A 26,370-nucleotide genomic window follows, 5' to 3' on the forward strand; every position below is an offset into this window, starting at 1 on the left:
GTCAGTGAGTTCAGTTCATGCTGCTTTTAATATGGCTGCCACACACACACACTTCCAGGCATAAGCAATCGAATACCTATACACAATACAATGATCACAGCACTATCAAACTCCATGTGCTCAGGCCAAGGCAATCAAGTACCTATCACCAAATGTCAGACATAACATTTCCTCCCCCCTCACAGAATTTCAAACATGAAATGTAGTGACAAAGTCCTGTAGGTGGCCAGGGCGAGAACGTGTACGAACAGGCCGAGGTGTGGACTGGTGAGGAGCAGGCTGAGGCACAACATCTGCTTGAGGGTTGGCTGGCTGAGCCACATGTGCATCCCGCCACTCTGGGGGTAAGGCTTGGGGGTTAGGTCTGTATAATCCCACATCAGGGGGTGCTGGCACCTTCCGAAGGCGGCTGGCATGCCACCGAGAGCCGTCAGTGAGGCAGAAAGTGGCTAGTCCAAGTTGGCGGCTGATTTGGAGAGGGGAGGACCAGAATGACGCCATCTTATTATTGCGGTGAGGCCTGCGGACTCTGACCCAATCGGAGACTGAGATGTTGGGCGCCTTGGCCCTCTTCAACTGGTCGAAGCGGAGTTTCATCTTCTCCTGCTGTCTAGCGACTGTGGCTTGAGCCGGTGGAGCAGGGCTCTGAGCTAGCGAGGGGCGGAGGCTGCCAAGGGGCAGCATGAGCTCACGGCCTAGCATGAGGTATGCGGGTGAGACCCCTGTAGTGGAATGCTGGGAGGCTCTGTAGTGCAGCAGTGTGTGGAGGAGGGCCTTGTCAAACGCACACCCCTGGGATAGGTGTGCTCTGAGGCCATTTTTCAGTGTCTGGTTAAAACGCTCCACCCCCCTGTAGTGTATGTACCTTTAAGAGAGAACTACTTTTACAGCTCCTGTATACTGTAGTACCGGCAGTGACCACACCTGTATATAAGCCCTGAGCAGGCATCTGTACTGTTAGTTTTTAGACTACCCTCATCCAGTAAACACCTGTTGATTGTTGATCTGCAGTCTCCGTCTATTTATTGAAGAACACCATACCTTAAGATTCACGGATTTAATACCCCCCATTTGACTCAGGGTGGTAGTACGCTGTGCGAATGTGATGGATGCCCTTGCTCTCAAGGTAAGAGGAGAGTTCCGAAGAGACCATTTGGGGGCCATTGTCTGTGGTGATGGCCTTTCGATGCCCCCAGCAGGAGAAGAGGGACTCAAGGATATCAATGATGACCCGAGAGGTGACGGAGCCCACGGCAGTGACTTCTGGCCATTTTGAGTGCAGGTCATAGGTCACCACTAGGAACCGTTGATGGTGGGGGACACCATGGATCTCTCCGCAGACGTCCAGCTGCAGGTGCTCCCAGGGCTGAGAGGGCTAGGCAAGGGGTTGCAGGGGTGGGGGAGCTTGGTGGGCAGTCTTGCCACTTACAAGGCAGGCTGCACAGTCCTTGACCAGGACCTCGATTTCCCTGTCGATACCCGGCCACCACACTAGGTCTCTGCATCGTTGTTTGAGCTTCACTATGCCCAAGTGGCCCTCATGTGCCATGGATAAAACACGCGCATGAAGGGCACTTGGGACCACAGTGCAGAGCCCACGTGCAACACAGGCGTCATTCCAGCAGGAGAGCTCCTCTTTAACTCTGGAGTAGGCAGACAGTTCCTCAGGCACCTTGTGAGGCCAGCCATCTCTGATGAAGGTGCACAGCTGGGAGAGGGCCGGATCCTGTTTAGAGGCCTCTTTGAGCTCCTGGAGAGAGACTGTGGTTTGGAGAGGCGTGTGCAGCATCTGGACGATATCCTGTTCCACTTGTTCAGACCCGATGAGTGGGGCTGGGGCAGAGACAGTGCGGGAAAGCAGATCTGCAACAACATTGTCACGTCCTGGTGTGAACTGGAGACTGAAATTGTATTGGTGGAGGCGGTCAGACCAGCGGTGTAGATGCAGTGGTCTGTGACCCGTGCCGGATGTCGACAGCAGGGCAGTGAGAGCCTGGTGATCAGTTCGCAGCGTGAAGGCACGGCCATACGTGTACAGGTGCCACCGCTCACATGCCCAGACGCACGCCAGCGCCTCACGCTCGCCTACTGAGTACTTCTGTTCGGTGGGGCTAAGGGCTCGGGAGGCAAAGGCGATTGGTTTCTCCACTCCATTCTGTGTCTGCGATAACACCACCCCCACAGCTGCAGCGGACGCGTCGCAGGTGACGAGGGTGGGGCTGGCGACGTCGAAGTGAGCCAACACTGGAGGCGACGTGAGCTGCGATTTGAGGAGGCGAACAGCTTCCGTACAGGCTTGTGACCACGCCCAGGGCTCATCCTTTTGCAGGAGCTGGCGCAGTGGGGCTGTGGTGGCTGAGTACTGGGGCAAAAACTTCAGGTAGTACCCAGTCATGCCAAGGGAGGAGGCAACCTGTGCTGCAGAGCTGGGTTCTGGGATGCTGTGAATGGCATCCACGTTTGACTGGAGTGGGGATATACCGTCAGCCGACAACCGAAACCCCACAAATTCGATCTCTGAAACAGCAAAGACACACTTTTCGCCATTCAGTGTGAGCTTGTGTTTTGCTAGAGCTGTTAAAACTCTGTGAAGGCGTTCGTCGTGAGTGGAGGTCGAGGGCCCATGCACGACGATGCCATCCAGGTAGATGGCCACCCCAGGAATGCCCGCGAGCATAGAGGCCATCACCTTTTGGAAGCAGCTGGGTGCAGAGCTAAGTCCAAATGGCATCCTGGTGTACCGAAAGACGCCAGCATGTGTCACAAAAGCAGTGAGGTCCCTGCTGCTGGGGTGGAGGGGAACCTGTAGATAGCCCTGTCGAAGGTCCAGTTTCGAGAACAGGATGGAACCATAGAACTGCACTGTGAGTTCCTCTGACGTGGGCAGTGGATACATGTCAGGGATTACGGCCTTATTCACTGCTCGAAGAGCGACACAGACGCGTAGACCACCTGACTTTTTCGTTGCGACCACCAGGTTGGAGACCCATGGGGAGGCATCAACTGGTTCGATGATGCCGACTTCCAATAGCTGCTTTAGTTCAGCTGTGACCCCGTCATGGAGAGCAAGCAGGATGCGGCGCAGTGGCTGAATGACAGGGGTAACGGTGGAGTCAACCATGGGCTGGTGGGTGAAGGCAGTCAGGCAGCCCAGACCCTCGAGAGTGCTGGCCATGTTTGGCGCCACGGTGAGGCGATGTGCAGAATCGCAGACCCGCCGGCGTCCAAGAGAGAAAAACCCAGGTCAGTGAAAAGATCCAGTCCCATCAGGTTAGCTCCTTGGCGTGCCACATGAAAACAAAAATCTGGCAAAACTTTTGTTCCATAGCGTACTGTGAGGTTGACTGAGCCCACTAGTCCAATGTTTGAATTACCATACCCGCAAAGGGTAGTGGAGGGCGCAGAGAGTGGCAGGGAGCTGAAAAAGCGTTTGAATGTGTCCACATTCAGCAGTGAGACGCTGGCACCGGTATCCAACAACAGCGGGATGCACACATCATTCAGGTTAATTGTGCATGATTTGAAAGCCGCTACTGGCCCAGAGCTCACGTTGTGAATTATAGTGCTTGAGGACTGAGAGTGTTCATTTGTAGCAACCGGGGCAGAGCGGCAGACATTGGCAAAGTGATTTTGTTTTCCACAATTGCGACAGGCTTGGCCGCGGGCGGGGCAATTCTGCGCTCTGGTAGCATGTGAACGAGATCCGCAGTTTCCACACTGTTGCCGCGGTAGCGCGCGTTGCTGCCGTCGCACGAGCATTACCGTGTCAGAGCTGTCGGGGCCGAGGGCACTGTCACTGGGTGTGTGTGCTAGTTTCGCTGCAGACTCCACCTGAAAGGCAATGTTGACTGCCTGTGACAACGACAGATCGTCGGACTCGAGTAACAGTCTTTCACGCACTCTCACGTTGTTTGTGTGCTCTATTAGTTGATCACGCACCATCTCATCTTGTAATGCGCCGAACTTGCACAAGCTAGCTAACCCCCTCAAATTAGCCACGTATTGATGCACTGACTCGCTGAGGAGTTGGTGACGCTGTCTAAAAATGAATCGCCGCAGGAGGGCACTTTGTGGGGCAGAGAAGTGTGTGCTTAACAGAGCCACAGCCTCATCATATGTTTGGATTGAGTCTGCTGTGCATAATGTCCCAAGAACACGCTGGCCCTCCGCTCCCAAGCAATGGGATAACAGTGCCTTTTTCAGAGCCGTACTCACAGTTTCTAGTCCAAGAGCAATGAGGTAGGTTTCAAAGGACTGTAACCAGCGAACCCATAGGATCGGGGGCTCACCTGGTAGTGCAAGGGAGGGAGGAGGTGGTGGAAGAGAGATTTCAGCCATCCTTGTCGCCAAATGTTGCGTTTGCAAAGATAATCCAGAGACCGTCAGTGAGTTCAGTTCATGCTGCTTTTAATATGGCTGCCACACACACACACTTCCAGGCACAAGCAATCGAATACCTATACACAATGGGCCAGAAATTCCAGAACGGGGCTTGCAGCGCGTGCAAGCCCCGTATTTGCACTTACCCCGCGCTCCTGCCGATCAGCTTCTGGGACGCCTGAACTTGGAGAAATAGAAAGCACATTCCCGGGCAGCGTATGACGTCACGCCGCCCAGGAGTGCAGCCAGCGCGGACCCAGGAGCGTGCAGTGTAAGTGAGACACGCCCCTTGAGGTCTCAGTTTCACTGGACACGCCCCCAATGTTTCTGTCAAGCTGCTTTGCTTTTTTACATGCAAAGCAGCACTTTAAATAGGTTTTTGGAAGTTTTTTGAAGATTTTGGTAACTTTTATAAACTTTTTAAAATGTTTACATTATTTTGAGTAATCTGAAGTAGTTTTAAAGAGAATTAAAGCAATTTAAAGACTTTTAAAAGCCCTAAAAGAATTTTTTAAATTCCATTTATTTATTTAGCAATGTCGTCGTCATACGTGTCTTCACACTGTTCCCTTTGGGGAACTGTATGAAGTGGTGGAAGGATTTATGGCCGTGATTAACGCTCATTCCGTGACCGTAACCATCTTTGAACCAGCCATTAGGGCGGTTAGTCCTATGGCGGGAGGGTTTTACGGGCTCCCACAAGCTATACAAGGAGGGGGGGCCACCCACACCCACGGACGCAAATATCCCACTGGATGTCAACCCAGAATTTAGAGCCGGAGCTCCGACTCCACTTGCCGGGACTGTCTGGAGCGGGGTTCGAAACCCTACCCTGATCTGGCCCAGCGGCGGGGATCCTACCGCTATGACAAACGCCCAATCCGATTAGCAACGTGAAATGGCAGCATAGGGCTCCAGTCACGGGGAGGGAAAAGGCGCAGGAAACGTATGGGTATCACCTTTTGTGCGGAGTGGGCCTTTTGCGTAGCAGTAAGCATCCCCGCCGCTGGGCCAGAAGGAGTAGGGTTTTGAACCCCACTCCAGACAGTCCCGGCAAGTGGAGTCGGAGCTCCAACTTTAAATTCTGGGTGGACATCCAGCGGGATACTTGAGTCCGTGGGTGTTGGTGGCCACCCCCCCCCTCAGATGGGTTGTGGGAGCCCGTAAAACCCTCCCGCCATAGGACTAACCACCCTAATGGCTGGTTCAAAGATGGTTACGGTCACGGAATGAGCGTTAATCACGGCCATAAATCCTTCCACCACTTCATACAGTTCCCCAAAGGGAACAGTGTGAGGATACGTCCGATGATGACCTCTTGCGCAATGCACCTCCTTGGACCCTCAGTCGCAGATGCGAGGGGGCAAGTCGTGCAAGTGTTAAATTTTTATTTTATTGACGTGTAAAATGTTGGCCCAATAATTCCCTTCCAAATGCGTTAGTACGGTCGGGGTACTTACGCATCTGGCCGGATGAAATGCCGGTTTTCAGCATGCACAGTGCATGTGGGGAAAACCGGCATTTCCTGTCCTCTGAACGAAGGGGTTCAGAGGCAGAACGCGTGTGACTGCACATGCAGCGCGTGCGCAGTATAATTCGCCGCTTTCATTAATGCTTTCAGTGAGGTCCAGTCATTACAACTTACACATGAAAAAAGCATGGGTACAGTTGCTACAGAGGCTGCGGAGGAAGATATTTCTTATCGTGGAGCTTCTGAAAGTATGTATGTCTGTATATATTCCTTTGCGTGTTATGTATATATTCCTTTACTTATGTGTATGAATGTATTATTTAATTATGACTTTCAGAGAAAGTAACTTATTGGAAAATCATAATTAAAAACATACATTCATAGTAAAGGAATATAAAACATACATACATATACGTAAAGGAATATATGTGGACATACATACATAACTCATTCTCACATTCCATTCACACAGCCACAATTGCTCCTTCTACCTACCCTTCTGAAAACCCTTTAAAAAAAATAAAAAATTTTAACTTTAAAACTTACTTAAAATTTCTTAAAATAACTTCCCCCCCTTTCCCAAACAAAAATATTGCATTTCAAAAGCTCCACGATAAAATATATCTTCCTCCGCAGCCAATGAACCACTTTACACTTGCTTTTTTTCAGTGTAACTTCTAAGGACTTAACCTCACGGATTTCATGAATGAAATCCACGAAGTTCACTGCGCAAGCGCTGCCTGTGCAGTCGCACGCGCTCGAGGTCTGGAAATGCCGGCGTTCCCCGCATGCGCTGTTCATGCTGAACGCCGGCATTTCCAACGGCCAGAAGCGTGAGTAAGCCAACCGTACTCACGCTTCTGGCCTGGAATTTCTGGCCCAATACAATGATCACAGCACTATCAAACTCCATGTGCTCAGGCCAAGGCAATCAAGTACCTATCACCAAATGTCAGACATAACAATATTGGTGAGAGTGTTAGCGCGCGCACAGTGAGCAGTCGCTAGAAGTATGCAGAGTAGGCAGATCATGACGCTAATCAGCGTGAAACCCTGATTTGATGCCAGCTCAACGCTCCAGCTAACGCCCTCTCTTAAGCTCGCACAACTGAACACGCATTAAGCAGCAGGAAGTGTAATGTATATACCTTTAAGGGGGGAACTACTTTTTACAGCTCATGTATACTGTAGTACCGGCAGTGACCACACCTGTAAATAGCACTGAGTAGTAATCTGTACACTCAGTTCCAGAGTGAGCCACGTTGAGTAAACACCTGTTGTACCATTCTCCTGCAGTCTGTGTCTTACTACTGACGGACACAACAGGAAGGAACCCCCCACCAGTGCTATTTAAAGGGATCAGCAACTAATTACAGGTTAGTTGCTGATAGATTTCTACCGGCTGTTGCTATGATTGTACAAGTGTTTGGTGCTTTCTAGAGTTCTTTAAAGTTGCTAAAGTCTACAGGGAGCGGTGTGGCAGTTGCTGAAGGACTTTGTCCTGCCCTCAAGGATTCTGCACAAACCACTTGCTTCTAGACATGGGTGCAGTAGTAGGCATTCCCCTTGGAATACATCATGACTGGGAGAATGAGCAGAGGCAACACAAAGAAGGGCAAGCTGCTAGAAGAGGGAGGAGGAGGAGGGGGCAAAGGGCTCACAATAGGAGACCATATCTGCCCATGGTGTTCAGGGAGCAATCCTCCTCCCTGAACCTCAGTGTGAGATGACTATGCTTCAGTAAGGAATCCTCACTGAAATCTGCCACCTGCTGCAGCCACAACTGCAACCTCAGAGCAGGAAGAAGACCGCATTGCCAGTGGCTGTGAAGGTAACTGTGGCCAGGAACTTTTATGCTCCTTCAATCCTAGTAGTCGGGCTCCTTCCAGGCTGGAGCAGGAGATATTTGCAACATCTCGCAGTTTGCCATCCACTGTTGCATAAGGGAGGTCACTGAGGCTCTCTATTCCAAGAGAGCTGACTATATTTCATTCTCTCTTGCCAGAGAGTAGCGGGCAGAGCGAGCACGTAGCTTCACAGGGATTGCAGGCTTTCCCGTGGTGCAGGGTGCTATTGATTGCACGCACGTTGCTTTGCGGTCGCCGCATGTTAACTCTGAGATGTCTGAGATGTGCTGCAACCGAGAGGGAATCTACTCGTGCTGACAACTTGCTGCCCCTTCTCAGCATCCACATTATAAGAAGCTGGATGACAAATTTTCATAAACCTTTCAAGCATCACACACTAGCCTACTCCTGTAATAGAGCCACCTGGTGGACTACTGATGTATATAATAATAAAGCCATGTGCAGTACAGTTCTTACCGGAAGCCATGTTGTGCTGTTGTATATATATGCTGTGTCTCAAGATATCACAGAATTGGCGATGAGGATTCGATTGCGGATTCCCTAGCTGAAATTTTTGTTGGGGGATAATCCTACCAACAGACGGAGGGACTGTTAGAGGTTCTTCGTTTTGCAGAAAAACTTAAAAATCCCGGGCGGTAAATGTCGAGCACACGTGGTTGAACTGTCAACGTTGCCAGAGTCCAGATGACCATGCCTATGGGAATAATAGGGCACTTGGGTGAGTTCCATCGCGACCGATAAACTTTCGGAGCGTATGTGGCGCGGAAAGACATGTTTTTCATCACAAATAGTATTGTCGAAGTCCCCGATGATGTAAACCGTAACCGGGCGGTTTTAGAAATGAAACAAGCTATTTTTTTGACTGAAGCAGGCCCCGAGGTGTAGGAAACCCTGAAAACTTGCTTGTTCCCACCAAGCCAAAGGACACGCCACTGAAGGAGACCCTAACCAAGTTAGAACAGCACTACAGTCCTGAGCCCTGGAAATTGCTGAAAGTTATCGTTTTGGAACACGTGATCAATTAAATGACGAGGGTATCAGTGAGAACATTGTAGCTTTAAAAAGCTATCCATTCACTGTCATTTCAGAAACTTTCAGGACCGAACTTTGCCTGTAGGTTGAAAAATGAATGTATAAGAAGTAAATTGTGGACAACCCTTAGCTTGTCAGACAGCTATGTCGATGGATATGGCCGACTGATACTCCCGAGAGTTCCGCGCCATTTCCAGTCGTCAGACAACCGAGGTGAATCGGCTGCAGGCTAAAAGTAAAAGGCAGTTGGGCCCCGAGGCCTCAGCAACTGGCCAAGGTAACAGTGCATTGAAGTCATGCTGTCGGTGCCTGGGACAACACATCACTCAATGCTGTCCATATGTGAAGGCAGAGTGTTTCAACTGCAAGAAAACTGGGCATCTTGCGAAGGCATGCTGATAGAAGAGTAAACCGACTGGTAATGCTAGAAGTAGAAATCGCCAGACACTATATACCGTTGAAGAGAAGCAGCAGGTCAAGGAGTTTCTGGGGATTCACGTCATCAGGAGCACAAAGGATCCAACAGAGATTCGCGAGGTATCATCATCCAAGTAGATGTCGCAGGAACCAGGATACCCATGGAAATCGACACAGGTGCATCCGTGAGCGTAGTACTCCAGAATCACTATATCGCAACAAGTTGTGTGATTATCGACTAGAGAAATCGAAGGTAGAGCTGCGAGGTTACTCAGGAGAGCAAATCCCTGTAGTAGGATGTGTCACCATACCAGCGAAATACAAGGATCAGTGTCAGAGCTTGCCTCTCCTAGTAGTGGCAGGAGACAAGCCTGCCTTGATAGGTAGAAATTGGTTGGGATCACTGAAGCTGGATTGGAATGAGATTTTTCGTGTGGAAGCGAAATTTGCATCGGAAGATGATGTCATCAAGCAGTATCTGAAGGTGTTCAGCAAAACAGGCAGTCTGATCCAAGACTTCAATGCGAGTGTCAGAGTGCAGAGGGATGCAAGACCAGTTTACTGCAAGCCACGTCCTGTACCATACATAACATAAGAACATAAGAAATAGGAGCAGGAATAGGCCATTTGGCCCTTCGAGCCTGCTCCGCCATTCAATAAGATCATGGCTGATCTTCTACCTCATCTCCACTTTCCTGCACTATCCCCATATCCCTTGATTCCCTTAATATTCAAAATTCTATCGATCTCTGTCTTGAATATACTCAACGACTGAGCCTCCACGGCCCTCTGGGGTAGAGAATTCCAAAGATTCACCACCCTCTGAGTGAAGAAATTTCTCCTCATCTCAGTCATACGCACTCAAGGAGAAAGTTGAGCAAGAACTCAAAAGACTAGAAACTGAAAACATTGGGAGAAAAATTCGGTATCGCCCATTTTGGGGCACTAATATTGGCCGGGCGCAAAATTTAGCACCTGGCGTAAATTATCGCCGGCAACCGGAATATTCGTCTCCAATGACCCTGGAGGTGATTGGAGCACTAAATCAAGTGCTACACACCTCTCTTAGGGTGCTAACGTCAGGGAATGGGGCGCTACCTCAGAGCGCTACTCAAGCTCAGGCGATGTCAATGACCTTGTACTCGGACAGACTGGCGCCTTCCAGTTCTTAAAGGGGAGGGTCCATCATGCTGCACAGCCTCACCCTGATCATTGCTGCTTTTGACCTGGGCCTGCAAGGAGGTACAAATCTTCACCAACGATTATCATGGCTACTCAGAGGCCCAGGGAGAGAGCTCACTGGTTTAGTGACCAGGCATTGGTGGCTCTGGTTGTCGCTGTGGAATGCTGATGGGCAGAGCTGTTTCCAGAGACTGGCCATTTCCCTGGGAGTTTACAAGGATGTGGAGGGAGGTTTCCCATTACGTTTCATCCAGGAGCCTGGTCCAAAGGACTCATGCAGTTCTGCAAACAGTTCAATGACCTCACTCAGGTGGTCAGGGTGAGTAAATGCATGAAATACCTCTACATCCCACCATCTCAACCTCACTCTGTGCACAGACGGTGTAAAGTGCCAAATCCCCAACACTCACCCAACAACTATGCCCATCTACTAAAAGTCACATCCACATCCCATACCTTGAAGACATTAACGGCTATTCAATTATGGTAGGTGTTGTAAATCTTATCATCATAAAGAAACTACTCATGAAATAACACTGGACGGCCAGCTGGTGGCGCCGTCCAAGGAGTATAAATACTCGGGTGTGGGTCCAGCTTGCCCAGGGACATTTTGTAAGACAAGGAACTAGTGAAGTACAACTAGACCTCCATGTTCTGAAACAAGTTGATTAAAGCCTTGCTTTATACTCAAACCAAGTGCGTAGTGAGTTTTATTATGTCAGTAGGCACATCTAGCAAACACATGACTGCACACTCACTCACACGCTTTCCTTTTTCTTGCAGGCCAAGCTTTCACATAACCGGAGGGAGCAACAACGTATGGGAGGAGGTCAGACGGAGCTGCACCCCCTCACACAGCTGGAGGAGCGAGTTCACAGACTCATTGAGAGTCATGTCGTGGGCGCTGTGGCAGTTGGGCCCCCTTGGGGACAGCAACGGTATGTTCATCATCGCTCTCTCCTCTCTCACACCACTTCCCGCTCACAACACCAGCCTTTCCCACTTTCCATCTAACTATACTGTCTCCATTCCTTGCTCCCTTCCTGCCCCCCTGCCCTCACGTTAAAGCCACTCTTGTACCTTCCTGCTTTCAGATAGTGAGCCACCAGCTAACCAGCCTGTCCCTCAGCCTCCCAGTGGCAGCGACGCAGGAGAGGAGGAGGAACACGAAACCGGTGCCTCACCGCCTGCATCTCCCGAGGGCGAGCCATCCGATACTGGGGCCACGCGTTCACTGGAGGGGAGCAGGGGATTTGGATCTGATGTGGTTGAAGCTCCAGGATCCAGCGGAATGCAGCAACACCATGGGGGAAGGGAAGCTCAGAGTCCCATCTCCCCAGAGGGTGAGTGTGTGCATGAGTTCTGCTGCACAGGACTCAGATGAGGACCTCGATATCGCGGCGATGAATACTCAGGCGATGAGCGTACATACTGAGCTCATGGGCGCAATGGCAAGGGTGCCCGAGAGCATGGATGCACTGGCTAGGAGCGTGGAGGAGTCCAACGCCTGCACAGCTGTCACTGTGCGCAAACCCTTGAACCCATCCTTGCCTCGTTGCAGAGGATGGTTGAATTGCAGAGAGACCGTGGGGAACCAGAGCCCATGCAGCATGTAATGGGTCAGGTGGCTGCATCTATTGCAGAACAGGCCGAGGCAACGCAATGGCTTAGTGCTGGAATCGAGTCATTGGTTGGTGCCTTCCAATCTCAGACTGCTCTCATGCTAGCAATCTGTGCTCGAGCAGATTGCTCCAGATGCTGAGGTACTGTCCTGGGGGAGTGCCAGTGTGTCAGTCAAGCAGGAAGGTGCTGTCCTCTCTCAGGATGACAGCATTCCTGCTGCCACCACTGCCACTCCACCATTGCACTTGCCACAGCCTGTAACCCAGCCAGCCCAGACTGCTGCCGCCCATGCAGAGTTGGTGCAGTATGCAGCCGGGCCCTCCAGGCCCAAAGCTGGTCGAGGGCGTCCTTCAAGGCCAACTGCAGTCTCTGGATCCGACATTCAGCAGCCTTCCGCCAGCCTTGCTGCAGCCACTGGGGCCACATTACGGAGGAGCAGTAGGGTTGGAAGGGGGGAAGTGCGAAGGGGAGGGAGATCATTCTCGAAGGGTGAATAACTAAAATTTCTCTAACATATGGGAGGAATGTTTGTACCAAAGTTGGATGTGTATGTAAATATATTGTTCACTCTGTTGAGACTTATTTCGATGTGGTAAGAACCAGTTTTGTTTGTTAATGAACTGTGTTTGTTTTGTTATTGGTTGTGCTTAATAAGACACAGTTGGTCAGAAAAATAAATTTTTTTATTGAAACATTACAAATTTCCTCATGCTACTCATTGGAGCTTTGCCCGGTAATGGGGGCTTGCAGAATGGCTGTAATGATGTGCTTGTTGATCCCAAAAGCCATCTTCTCTGTCATTCATCAGAAACGGTGTCTTATGAGGCATTCACGAATGGCCCTTGCAGAAGCAACATTGAGCGCCTCCCTCCCACATTGTTGCTGCTCATCCTCCTCTTCATCCTCCTCCTCCTCCTCGCCCTCCTCCTGAGGTGGTCCACCAATCACTGGTGGCAATGGCTGTGTCCTCAGAATTGCGAGGTTGTGAAGCATGCAGCACAGAACAATGAAAACTGATACTTGATCGGGGGAGTACTACAGGGCTCCTCCAGAGTGGCCAAGACACCAGAACCATTGCTTCAGTACGCTGATAGTCTTCTCAATTAGGTTCCTAGTGGCGCTATAGCTCTCATGTATGCAAGCTCAGCAGGAGTGTTGGGGTTGCGGAGCGGTGTCATCAGCCAGGTGCAGAGTGGATAACCCTTGTCCCCGAGGAGCTAGCCATGAGGTTGATGCGGTGGTTGGAACAGATCCGGGACATCAGTCTGGTGCAGGATGAATGCATCGTGGCTGCTGCCAGGATAGCGGGCATTGACGGTGAGGATGCGCTGTCTGTGGTCGCAAACCAACTGGACATTGAGAGAGTGGACGCCTTTGTGGTTGTGGAAAAGCTCTGCATTTTCATGAGGTGCCCGCAATGCCACGTGCGTGCAGTCAATGGCGCCCTGAACCATGGGGAAGCCCGCTATCCTAGAGAAGCCACATGCGCGTTCACACTGTTTGTCTCGGGTCATGGGGAATGAGATGTACTCCTTTCTCCTTTTATATAGAACATTTGTGATCTCCCGGACAATGGACGGTGAACTGGAAGATGTTCGCAATATCCTGTGTTGAAACCTGGAAAGAGTCGCTGGCATAGAAATTGAGAGCCACTGTCACCTTCACTGCCACCGACAGACGTCCTGGTCCTGAGCTGAGGCTGGAGCTCTGGCTGCAGGACGTGGCAGAGCTCTGTGACCACCTCCTTGCTGAAGCGGAGCTTTCTAATACACTGCTCCTCTGACAGATGGATATATGAGAATTGCTCCCGGAATACCCTGGGAGGGTAAGGTCTCCTGTGCAGAGCCCTGTTGGCCCTCCGCCCTCTGGCCACGTTTTCTACTTTCTCTCTCCGCCTCCGCTGCCTCCGATGGTGAAGCTGGAGGGCGAGGCCCTGTGCCAGTACAGCCCCCATTTAATCTTCTAAATGTGGTAGTAATAAAGCTGACAGAAATGGAAACCTAAAAAGTCTTGTTGAGGAACAAAACTCCTTGTAGGATTGCATTAAGTGTCTCCAGTCGCCTCTCTCCCTCTCTCAACCTGCGTATGCAGAATCTTTTGCCGACAGGAAAAGAGCAGGAAGCGCACGCCTTTAAATAGCGCTCCCCCAGCTCCCAGCCGACTGCAAACCGTCCCCCCTCTACCTGTCATTCCTAGCGTCAGGCGCTGAGGCAGGGGACGAGAATCAATTTCCGGTCCGGGGCGCTATCGGGGCAATGCGCGCTTCGATGACGTCGCGATCTCCGAGCGCAGGAGATCATGGTGGTAGTGTTTAGCGCCACCGTAAACTGCCACGTCAATTTCGCGGGCGGAGCTAAAATCACCGCGCACAGGCGGTAAGTTGTTAGTGCCCTGTTAGCACCTCCCAGAGGCGCTAACGGAAGGCGCTAACCAACTGAATTTCCCCCCCCATTATCTCTAAGGTAGATCGGAGTAATTGGGCTACACCCTTTGTTGTTGTACCTAAGTCAGATGGTAAGGTAAGGTTGTGTGGTGATTATAAGGTAACCGTAAACCAGGTCCGAGAGTGTAATCTACCTAATAGGTTGCCAAATGTGGAAGATTTGTTCACAACGCTGACAGGTGGCCAGATCTTTTCAAAGTTAAATCTAACAAACGCCTACCTACAACTTGAGTTAGATGAAGAGTCCAAGTCATGCTTGACTATAAATACTCACCGAGGCCTGTATCAGTTCAATAGGCTACCATTTGGAGTGTCTTCTGCCCCCGACATATTCCAGGGGGTGATGAACCAAATTTTGCAAGGGATTGAAGGGGTAGTGTGTTATTTGGATGACATACTCATTTCAGCACCAAACAGGCAAATCCATGATGAGGTGTTGAATGAAGTGCTCAAACAGCTAGAGAAGCACAGAGTACGAGTGACAGCTCACAAGTGTGAGCTGTTTAAAAAACTCAGTGGAGTACTTAGGGCACAGAGTAGACAAAGATGGTTTACATCCAACCAAGGGAAAGCTGGTGCAATCAGAAATGCACCCACTCCCAAGAATGTCTCGAACTTCGATCATTTTTGGGTCTTTTGAATTATTACGGAAAGTTCCTCCCAAACTTGGCTCATTGTTACATCCACTGAATGAGCTGTTGAGAAAACAGGTCCCTTGGAAGTGGTCAAAAGAATGTGACACAGCATTCAGAGTGTAAAAGCCAGTTAGTAGAGAGTACCATGTTAGTTCATGTGTTATCCGAGTGGTAAGGTCAGAAACTGAGAGAAGCGAGATATTAGGAACAAAACCCAACTGTTTATTTACACGGTGTAGCAGAGAGACATAGGCCTAGAAATTGGGTTTTGGCTTAGCCAGGGCTTTAGCGCCGGAAGTTAGTGCCGGCGCTAAGTCCCCCTGTGCGCGCCAAAAATTCAGTAGCGCCGCGCCCAAACGGCTGCCGGCGCTACTGAAGGGTCTTAGCGCCTGGAAAAGGGCGCTAACTGCCGTTTAGCGCTGCAATTCCGGCGCTGTGGCACCCGATGCGGTGCGGCAGGCTGGGGAAGTGCAGGCCTCCTCCTTCCGTTAAGGAGGAGCTGCCTGCACCCGGCCGCGGCCCACGCAAATCTGTTTAAAAATGAGCCCGGCACCTCGGACAAGTGCCGGGCTTGCATCTGTTCCGGGGGGGGGGGGGGGGGGGGGGGGAGAAGTCCGCGGAGGGAGCTGCGGGCAGGCGGCCGGCGGGAAAGCGGCCGGCCGCCGCGGGGCCTTTAATGCACCGGCGCAAACACATGTTGGACTCTGTTGCCAGAGTCTTAGTTGCGGCTGCCACGGGCGAGGCGGCCGCAACTGAATTTCGGCGCTGGGGCCCATCGGCATGGCAACCAGGACGCTGCGCACACCGATGACGTCATCGGTGCCGGCGCAGCGCTACCGGTGCAACGCCGCTTTAGTGCCCCAGGGAATTTTTCAACTGGCCATAACTCTGGCGCTAGTCCCTCTAGCGCCTCAAAAGCGGCGCTAAGGCTAGTGAATTTCTAGGCCATAGCTCTTACAAGCTGGAAGCCAGGCACATAATTCTTACTGCACGAGCCAAGATGGAGGATCAACCTCTGAGTCATACCCATAATGCAATGCCACATTACCATGTTAACTGGTGTACCAGGACATTGAATACATGACCCATTACCTTAAATACTGGTGAATGTGAACCCTTAATATTTGGCTCCATCTGGTGGACAACTTAAGCATTACATCCCAGATTACTGTAGTTCACTATGGTGTATCTAAGGAGATCAAGCTAGCGGGTGACACCTCTCCGTATGGAGTTGGGGCAGTGATCTCTCGTACTAGATAGTGGGGAGGAGAGACCAATTGCTTTTGCTTCACACACTCTCAGTGACAGTGAGCGGAATTATGCACAAATCGATAGGAAAGCTTTGTCATTGATTTTTGGGATCAAGAAGTTTCACAAATAAAATGTAGCCAAGTTTGGGAGGAACTTTCCGTAATAGTTCAAACGACCCAAAAATGATTGAAGTTCAGAGACATTCTTGGGAGTGGGTGCATTTCTGATTGCATCCAGCTTTCCCTTGGTTGGATGTAAACCATCTTTGTCCTCTGTGCCCCAAGTACTCCACTGAGATTTGAAACAACTCACACTTGTGAGCTGTCACTCATACTCCGTGCTTCTCTAGCCATTTGAGCACTTCATTCAACACAATTCCATAGTAAGTTTACCATAGTTACTGACCATAAGCCCCTGACAGCAATCCTCCACCCAAAGTCCCCAGTTCCAACCTTAGCTGCAGCCCGAATGCAGAGATGGGCTTTCATTTTGTCAGCGTATACATATGACATTGAGTACAGATGATCAGCTGATCACAGTAATGCTGATGCTATGTCCAGGTTGCCATCCCCATCACAAGTTACACCCAATAAGGAAGAAGTGTTCTATTTCTCATACAGTGATAAGCTGCCAGTCACAGCTGAAGAGATTGGTAGGGCAACCAAACATGACCCAATTATGTCAAAGGTGTATGATTACATAGCAATTGGATGGCCAATCCAGGTATCAGAGGAAGATATCCATCCATACTTCGTTCGTAGGAATGAATTGTCAGTGGATAAAGACTGTATCATGTAGGGAGCAAGTGAGGTTATCCCAAATAGGTTCAGGTCTAAATTGTTAGGAGATCTTCATGACCAGCACCTGGGAATGTGCTTGACCAAGAGCTTTGCATGCAGTTACTTATGGTGGCCAGGTTTAGATAAAGAGATAGAGTACATAGTCAATCAGTGTACAACATGTCAATCGGTGAGCAAGAAACCATCATCAGTACCATTACAGCCATGGAAATGGCCTCCCAGAGTGTGGCAAAGGTTACATGTAGATTTTGCTGAGCTAGAAGAACAGCAATTGTTCATAGTGATAGATAGTCATTCGAAGTGGGTAGAGGTGTTTCTGATGCGGATAATAACAACAAACAAAACACTAGACAATTTGCGAAGATTGTTTTCTTCATACGGCCGCCCAGAAGAAATTGTGTCTGATAATGGGCTGCAATTTTGTTCAGAAGAGTTCACACAGTTCATGAGCAGAAACGGTGTGAAACATACCAAAGTTCCACCGTACCACCTTGCTTCAAATGGTGCAGCAGAGCGCACAGTACAAATTGTCAAACGTGCCCTCATCGAGCAAATGTTGGATCCAAATCCAAAGAAACGTCAGTTGTCATTGGACCACAAACTGGCAAAGTTTCTGACTACCTATCGGAATACTCCTCATACCACTACTGGTAGAAAACCAGCAGAGTTGTTTCTCAAGCGACAGCCACGAACCAGGTTCTCATTGTTAAAGCTAAATTTGGCACAGTCTGTAGAAGAGAAACAATCAAGGCAGAGAGTCATGATAAAGGTAGAGTTAGAGAGAGGAGTGTGAAGTTGAACCAGAAGGTTAGAGTGAAGAACCATCACCATAAATGGTTAAAGTGGTAACCAGGAAGAGTAGTGAAGATATGTGGCCCTCGCACATATTTGGTCAAGATGTTTGATCATGGAAAGGTTAGGTTTGTTCACATTGATCATATCTTACCTGCTGATGTGGCAAGAGTTGAAAGCTGGGATGATTCAATTTATTCTGATGAGTCAGATAGTCTAGTTACAAGTAGAGTACCAGTAGCAAATCCTACATCAGACGTACCAGAAACAAGTCCAAGACAAAGTCAGAATTTAAGTCTGAGCCCGAGTCAGGCAGACAAACAGTCTGAAAGTATAGAGTCCAAATGCAGATCAAGGTCAGCCCTTGCAGAAAAATTCTCCGCAGGCTCAGCCTAGAATGAGTCAAAATCGTAGAACAAGATCTGAAAGTGCTGCTCAAGAAAGAAGGTATCCTCTTCGAAACAGAAAACCAGTGGTTAAGTTTAATCTGTAAATATGGAAAATAAGTTCATATCTTTTGTTCATGTTACAGAATTCTATAGTAGAATTTGAAACCATAAAATGGGTTCCATTTGAGAAATGTATACCAAGAGTTGTGTATACCATGCAAGTCATGTACAATGATTATTTGCTATGATTAACTTCTTCAATAAGGAGGGAGAAGTGTAATAGAGCTCTCTGGTGGACTACTGATGTATATAATAAGAAAGCCATGTGCAGTACAGTTCTTACCAGAAGCCATGTTGTACTGTTGTATATATGTGCTGTGTCTCAAGATACCACAACTCCCACACTTCTTGCAAGAGAAGCTGGCAAGCAACAGAAGGGAGATAACCAGAACTGGGGAAAAGGCAGCAATCATCAAGCCTTCACTGTAATGGAGGACACTGCCAGGGAAATTGTTCAAACAAGCAGGATGCATAGTACTGGAGATGTTGGGCTCAATTTTGTCAATGGGGAGCTTTTGGAGGCGGGACTCCCACTTTTTGGGTTGTAGTCCCACCTCCATCAACTTGTGGCCAACCCACACTATTTTCCCTTGATTGACCTTGTTAAGCCCGCCCAGCGGGCTCAGCAGGCCAATTAAGGGACACCTGATTACTGGTGACGTCACAGATTGACATTTCATCTGTCAAGAGCTTTTGACAGATGAAAAATCAGCATTTGACAGCTCTGTGAAGCTGTCAAACACTGACAATCTGTCTTCTAACTTGAGTCCTTCTACTCAGACTCAGTTAGAGAGCTCTCCAGACCAGAAAGCAGAGGCTGCAGCTTTTGACAGTTCAGCGGCCATTCTGCTTTCTGTGCCGGTGAGCTGAGGGACTCCCGAGAACTAAAGGAAGGAAGCCTGCAGGAAAAAGTAAAGCTAAGTAAAACTTATTAAAACACTTTACACTTACCTCACTGTGATGAAATAACTCTGTGTTCTGGATTGTCTGTTGTTGTACTTGTTAATGTCTGTAAATGTTTTACAGGTGTAACCACTAATGTTCCTCCCTAGCTCCGCCTTTATGGATCCTCCTGATTGGTGTGAGTTTTATTTATAAGAGCTGGGTTTTTCTCATAAGGGCTGGGTCGGTGATGAATGATGGTTGCCCTGTGTTAACTTGATGCCAAGATTCTTACTTAATAAAAGCCTTTAGTTTTAAGTTGTAACCTCATGGATTCAGGCAGTTATTTGGCACATCACTCACACACTTACCTCTGCACACATGCACACATCACTCACCTGCACAACGGACATCTCAACCCCTCCAGACCGACGGTCTGCCTCGTTAACTTGGCATTGTTCGGAGCCGTCAGACAGCCCACACTTCAAGGGCTAAGAATAGGGATTAAGCAAAAAACTGCCTGTTAACTACCTGTTAACAGGCAGTTAATTGGCACTAATCCCCTTCCCGCCTCGGGGAGGCGGCTCCCAACACAGGTCGGGTACCTGCCTCCTGGGACATTGGCATGGAGGCAGGTTGGGGGCGGGATGGGTTCCTGCCCCCCGAGTCTGCAATTTTCCCACCACTCCCGCCTCCAAACCCACCTCCTCGGGGCTTGGAACATCGAGCCCGTTAAGTCTGGAGGTCAAGTGCAACAGGGTGTTTGGCTATTTCTAATACCTTTTCTCATTCCTCAGTCACACATACAGATAATTTGGCAAACTGGTGGTGCACTGCACTACCACTTATCAACTACTTCGTTCCCTTCCCGGGTCCAGCCTAAGACTTGCACCCTGCAACCACAAAATGAAGGGGAACAACCTTCCAGGAGATGCACTTGCACTTACCCTTATCTTTCCAAGAACCAGCACATAAATCGACATGCTGAATAGGATGGATAGTTTTGTTTTCTTTATTCATTCATGGGATGCGGGCATCGCTGGCAAGGCCAGCATTTATCGCCCATCCCTAATTGCTCGAGAGGATGGTGGTGAGCTACCTTCTTGAACCGCTGCAGTCTGTGTGGCGAAGGTACTCCCACAATGGTGTTAGGTAGGGAGTTACAGGATTTTGACCCAGTGACGATGAAGGAACGGCAATATATTTCCAAGTCAGGATGGTGAGTGACTTGGAAGGGAACTTGGAGGTGGTGATGTTCCTATGCACCTGCTGTCTTTGTCCTTTTAGGTGGTAGAGGTTGTGGGTTTGGGAGGTGCTGTCAAGGAAGCCTTGGCAAGTTGCTGCAGTGCATCTTTGTAGATGGTACACACTGCAGCCATGTTGGTGGATGGAGTGAATGTTTAAGGTGGTAAACGGGGTGCCAATCAAGTGGGATGATGTAGAGCTTTTTGAGTATTGTTGGAGCTGCATTCATCAGGCAAGTGGGGAGTATTCCCTCACACTCCTGACTTGTGCCTCGTAGGTGGTGGAAAGGCTTTGGGGAGTCAGGAGGTGAGTCAGTCGCCGCAGAATACCCAGCCTTTGACCTCATCTTATAGCCACAGTATTTATGAGGCTGGTCCAGTTAAGTTTCTGGTGATGGTGGGAGATTTGACAATGGTAGAGGGGTCCGCATAGGGTAATTCACAGTGCACAAGTGAGCAGGAGCAGTTGCTAGTAGAAAGGACAGCACAGGCGACGGCTCACCGGAAGGAAATCTTGGGTACGAGCTGTGTTGTAAAGGATAGAAATGCAGATTTCTAGGGCCCTGCCTTTAAAAGAAAGATCTTTCAAGTGCACCAGCAATAGCTTGATGCATTGGATTGCCCGTTGACGAGTATGGAAGAGTCTGCTTCCAGCTTATGTGGAGTTCTGGTGCAAAGCATTAACCTTGGAGTATGTGGCACCTCTATCGACACTGGCTCTCTTTCCAGGAGTCTCCAGCACCATTAGTAGCATCTCTCATGAAAATTTCTACTGGCACAACGTTGGCTCTGGGCTCCACTATCTCCTCCACCTTGGGCAGGCTAGGGAACCAAATACATACAGGCTTCACTCGCATCACAAATCTCCTACAGTTGCGTTCAGACAGATTGGTGAGCCTGCTGAGCCCCAGCCCCCGTATAGTGCCAAGCACAATGGGAATGGCACATATTGCCCTCTCTCTGGATGACTGCACATCTGCTCCCTTACGGCTTCCCTATGCACTGATCCTCAGTAAACCAGAGGTAAGTGACCGTAGGCCCATTGATCCTAAGGGCAAGGTAAAGACACCTGCAAGCAGCGCTCCTTTGTGGACTCCTGGCAGCCCCTACTGCAGCTTCCTGAGGTTTCCCCATCTGTTGCTGGTGCTGTTCCTCTTCTTCCAAGCAGAATGGAGTAGCCAAGATGAATCTCATGTTCTGCAGTTGCGAGCACCTAATAAACTGATGAATAACACATCAGTCACCTGCTTGATATAGTTATGAACTGCTGGTTGATTTGTGTTAAAAATGTTTCTTGTGGCTGCTTGATAAGAGCCAGATGCATAAAATATCAGGCTGCAGTGACCTTGTCAGCCATTGGCAGTGTCATCCTTGTGATGGATATTAGCTGGAGGCAAGATCCGAGTCTGTCACTGCTTTCTTAGTGAAGTGCAATTTGTGACAGCTGCTTCCTGTGATATTACTAGATAGATATGCCTCAGTTTGTACATGCAGTTTCATAGGTAAAGACAGTGTATGCAATCCACTTCTCATTTAATAGCTCTGTCTCACATCCCTTTTTTCCATGCTGTTCCTCAGCTTCCACATAACACAGAAAGAGGGAAATGCATGTTGGAATTCCCATTTTAAACATTATAATTGTAGCAACTAAAAATATGGCAACAAAAATGTCTGGGCAGAAAAACCTGATAAAAATAGCATTGCAAATAATATAGCACAAATCTAAAAAAAAATTACACTTGCAGATTTTTAAAAAAATAGCAAATCTTGCTTTAATTGCTAACCTGCTGTCAAACTAGAAGTTGTCAAGGCCTATTTAAATAGGTGAACTCAAGGCACAATGCAACCCCCGCAAGAATCACGGGAAATTGCAAATGGTCATGACTATTAGTTACAATACATTGTGAAATTTTGGTAAGAACACTTACGGCCAGCTTTAAGGCCCTATCATAACTTCACGCATGGCACATAATGGGGGTGAATTTCCATGGGGGCTCTCTCGCTTGTCTGCCGTAACTGCGGTGGAAGAGCTGTGGAAACCCCGGAAAGCAGCTTTTGTCCAGGGTTTCCTTGGCTCTTCCGCCAAAGTTAAAGCGGACAATCGGGAGTACCCCTGTGGAAATTAACCATCAGTGTGTGGAGATACTACAAGGTGGATTGCCATCCAACTGCTAGCACCTGTTCTACTCTGGTGACACCGGTGATACCAACCAGAGCATTCTGCTTCGTCTATCCAGCCATTACATAGCAGTAATCCATTAAACTAAAAAGAATGTTGAGCTATACCACCAACTAAGTGGTCTGAGGCAGTAATGCTGTAATTGTGTAGAGCTCCAGACAAGCCACAGCTTGAGTACTGTGTTCAGTGATGATCGTCAAGGCATTGGGAAACAAAGTTCGGATCAGTAAACCCTGTAGGCCATTCACAGAAGGGCTCTGAAGTTGATCCCTAGTGTCAGAGGACTGGGTTATGAGGAAAGGCAAGAGAAACTCCATTCTTCAGCCTTGGAAAGAGGAGAATGAAAGGGGGCATTATAGACATATGTCAGATACTAAGCAGAATAGGAAAGGTAAGGTCAGAGTACTGTCGCACAAGAGGACATAAGTATAAGATAGTAAAAGGCAAGTTCAGAACTCTTATCTTTGTGAAGAGTGATCAATGCATGGAAAGATCTTCTGATTAGATTAAACACCTGGAATTATTCAAGAAGCATTTAGATGCTGCAACAGGGAAATAATAGCTTTCTATGGAATGATGAGCTACTTGGTTGAAATTTGCATAATCTTTAAAGCATTCAGAGAAGTAATTCAGTTAAAACATGTATGTTATGTCGCTTTGGAGGAGTAGGGAAATGAGAACATAAATTCAAATTTATGATTAGTCCAGGCTCAGTGCATAGTAATTTACATCAAAGTGATTATATGAGAGTTCAGAACCACATTGGTATCTGGGTTTTTATTCCAGCTGCATAGCATGGTACCTTTGGGCAATACCCACTAGGTATCACCTACAGACACATAAGAACATAAGAAATAGGAGCAGGAGTCGGCCATTCGGCCCTTCGAGCCTGCTCCGCCATTCAATGAGATCATGGCTGATCATCTACCTCAACTCCATTCACCGGCCCTATCGCCATATCCCTTGATGCCCTTACTAGTCAGAAATCTATCGACTTCTGTTTTGAAAATACCCCATGTCTGAGCCTCCACAGCCCTCTGGTGTAGAGAATTCCAAAGATTCACCACCCTCTGTGTGAAGAAATTTCTTCTCATCTCAGTCCTGAATGGCCAACCCTTTATCTTGAGGCTGTGGCCCCTGGTTCTAGACTCCCCAGCCAAGGGAAACATTCTCCCAGCATCCACCCTATCAAGCCCTGTAATAATTGTGTATGCTTCAATGAGATCCCCTCTCATTCTTCTGAATTCAAGGGAATACAGGCCTAGTTTACTCAATCTCTTCTCATACGACAGTCCCGCCATCCCAGGAATCAATCTCGTGAACCTTCGTTGCACTCCCTCTATGGCAAGTATATCCTTCCTTAGGTAAGGAGACCAACATGCATGTTTTTTGGTCACAAATCATAAATTGTATTTTAGGAGCACTAATAAATTGAATTTCACAATTACATCATTGAAGAGCAGGCCATATCCCAGTACAGGAAACTTTCGTTTAACCGGAGGTTAAATGTCCGGAAAGCTCTATCTACCGGCAAAATTCAGGAGCCGTTTCCTATAAGATTTTTTACTTCTCGTTGCTTTTTATTTCCAGTCAGGCTCTACAAGGTCTAGCTGAAGCTGTTGCTTAGCTACAGAGACGCTTTTAAGCTGCGGCCGACTGTTTTGAAGCTGTTGCTAAGCAACAGGGTTTGTTTTAACATTAGCGCTGGTTTCTACGGCAGTTTTGATGGTACGGCACCAGCTCGGTCCCGTCAGTGCCGGATACCAGCAAGTTTCCTGTATATTCTACAAGAATGCTTATCTTACCTTCCAATACTTTCGCCAACCACACTTGGAGTGTACCTAGCCATATACGAAATAACTTCTTTTGGCCTAATTACCAAACAGGTGTCCCCTGTAATCCCAGCTCCATTCAGCATAACATCAAGTGTCAAGGGTTCATCAATAGGATTACTTATAGGGATGTTCACATCAATGGTATCCTAGGTAGAAAAATAACAACTTGCTTAATAAATTGCTGATAATTATATACTCAGAAAGTTATTTCATTTTTAAGCGTTTCACATACAAGGACAAATCACTGATCATAATGTATAATCTAACAATTGATTTGTAATAATTTAAAGAGTTAGCAATTCAGACCGAATCAAAAGGTTGCGGGCTGATCTAACAGCCGTTAGCTTCGTTACATTATATATACTGACAGCAGTGTGTAAACATTCTACAGGCCTAATTCTTCTGGCATTTTACTACACGCTTGTGTTTTAATGGATTTGGGGGGGGGGAGGGCGGCAGGAAGTTGTTTCTTTTAATGTATCGGAGGGGGCTCCGAATGTTCTTGGTGCCCAGAGCCTTGCGACTTACTTAATCTGACTGCATGTGGTGCTTATGGAGTCACTATAGTCTGTTCAAAAGGGGCATGACAAGTTCCTGAGCGAGGAGAACATTTCCAACTATAAGTGATAATGGCTAGTTAGTTGTGGTTGCAATGCAGCAAACTGTGGTCATCTGGAGGTTGTTTCATTCCCTTAAGGAGTTGGAGAGAAATTTTGAAGTTTTTACTAAATTGGGTTACAGCTTTCTTCTCTAATGTTTGCCTTTCCCAGGAGATGGGATATCCAGGGGGTGAGTCAATGGTGTGGGAGGTTGCACCATTGACTGGATGAGGCAGGTTAATAGAAACATAGAAGATAGCAGCAGGAGTAGGCCATTCGGCCCCTCGAGCCTGCTCCGCCATTCAATGCGATCATGGCTGATCAGGTGGGCCGCTTGATCTTTTCTCACCCCTTTTATATGTTCAAAAGTAGAAACACAAGGTTAGAGGGGAAAAATACAAAATTATTGACTCTGTTAGTATTTACAATCCTAGCAAGACATTAATGTCTGGAATTTCCTTTAAAAAAAATAGTCCATTTTTGGTGTAGAGGTGGTCAAGCAAAATTCCTCAGCCGAAACTCCACCCCTAAGAGTGGCCACGACAATTTCCCTCCTGTGACCCCACTATGGCACTGATCTGCCTGCCAGGTGTTCCACAACTAATTTAGATGAAATAGGGGGCACAGTCAAGTGCCCCACAAAGTTTCCCTGCATTTCTGCCCACTTACTACCTGCAGATCACCTCCACTGTAAAAATAGTACTGTTCTGGACCAATGAACATTTTATGTGTGCAGATAGCACCCTCTGGTGGTGGTTATTGTGTTAACAGTTTGTATGCTGGAAAGGTCATCTGATCTTTCTTCCTGTGTGAGGTCATTTGACCTTTGTTCCTTTCTTCCTGTGAGTGGTCATTTGACCTTCCTACCTTTCTTCCTGTTGACCCCAGGAAGCAGTTTTGCCAGGAAGAACCTGACTTGAGTAATGCAGAATCTGCCATGAGAGGTTCCATTCACAATCCAATGTAATCTGATTTCATATGTTAGGCCAAGCGCAATATCTGTGAGTATCTTTGTTCCTTAGCATAATAGCAATGTTGTCAGAGTAATATTTTGATAATACTATGTTTATAAAAGGTTAATATTTGATAGTTATAGAAGTTAGTCCAAATGTTAGTTAGTTATACAATTAGTCTATTCTACTGTTGTAAATATGTTTATATCTTATGTAATATCGAATGTATAGTACTCAGTTTATGTACAAAACATACTTTGTCTTTGTTTACAGTTTCACAAATTTGTTCAAGTAAAGCTTCAAAACAGCAACCGGCTTCAGAAGAATTATTTTTG

The 26,370-nt window shown here is 48.1% G+C and overlaps 1 protein-coding gene across 2 annotated transcripts in view; it reads right to left on the minus strand.

Moving 5' to 3' along the window:
• LOC147107297 (cilia- and flagella-associated protein 47-like) overlaps positions 1-26,370 on the minus strand; it is a 797,073-nt gene that overhangs the window by 179,480 nt on the left and 591,223 nt on the right. For both annotated transcript variants that reach the window (XM_086006182.1, XM_086006181.1), the window contains one exon: positions 24,454-24,629. In XM_086006182.1, the coding sequence (XP_085862308.1) occupies positions 24,454-24,629 (176 nt within the window). The remainder of the gene's footprint in view (positions 1-24,453; positions 24,630-26,370) is intronic.

Source organism: Somniosus microcephalus, chromosome 14 (genome assembly GCF_052327205.1).
Source record: "Somniosus microcephalus isolate GS21.2 chromosome 14, FLI_Smic_1.0, whole genome shotgun sequence".
NCBI classification, from domain to species: Eukaryota; Metazoa; Chordata; class Chondrichthyes; order Squaliformes; family Somniosidae; genus Somniosus; species Somniosus microcephalus.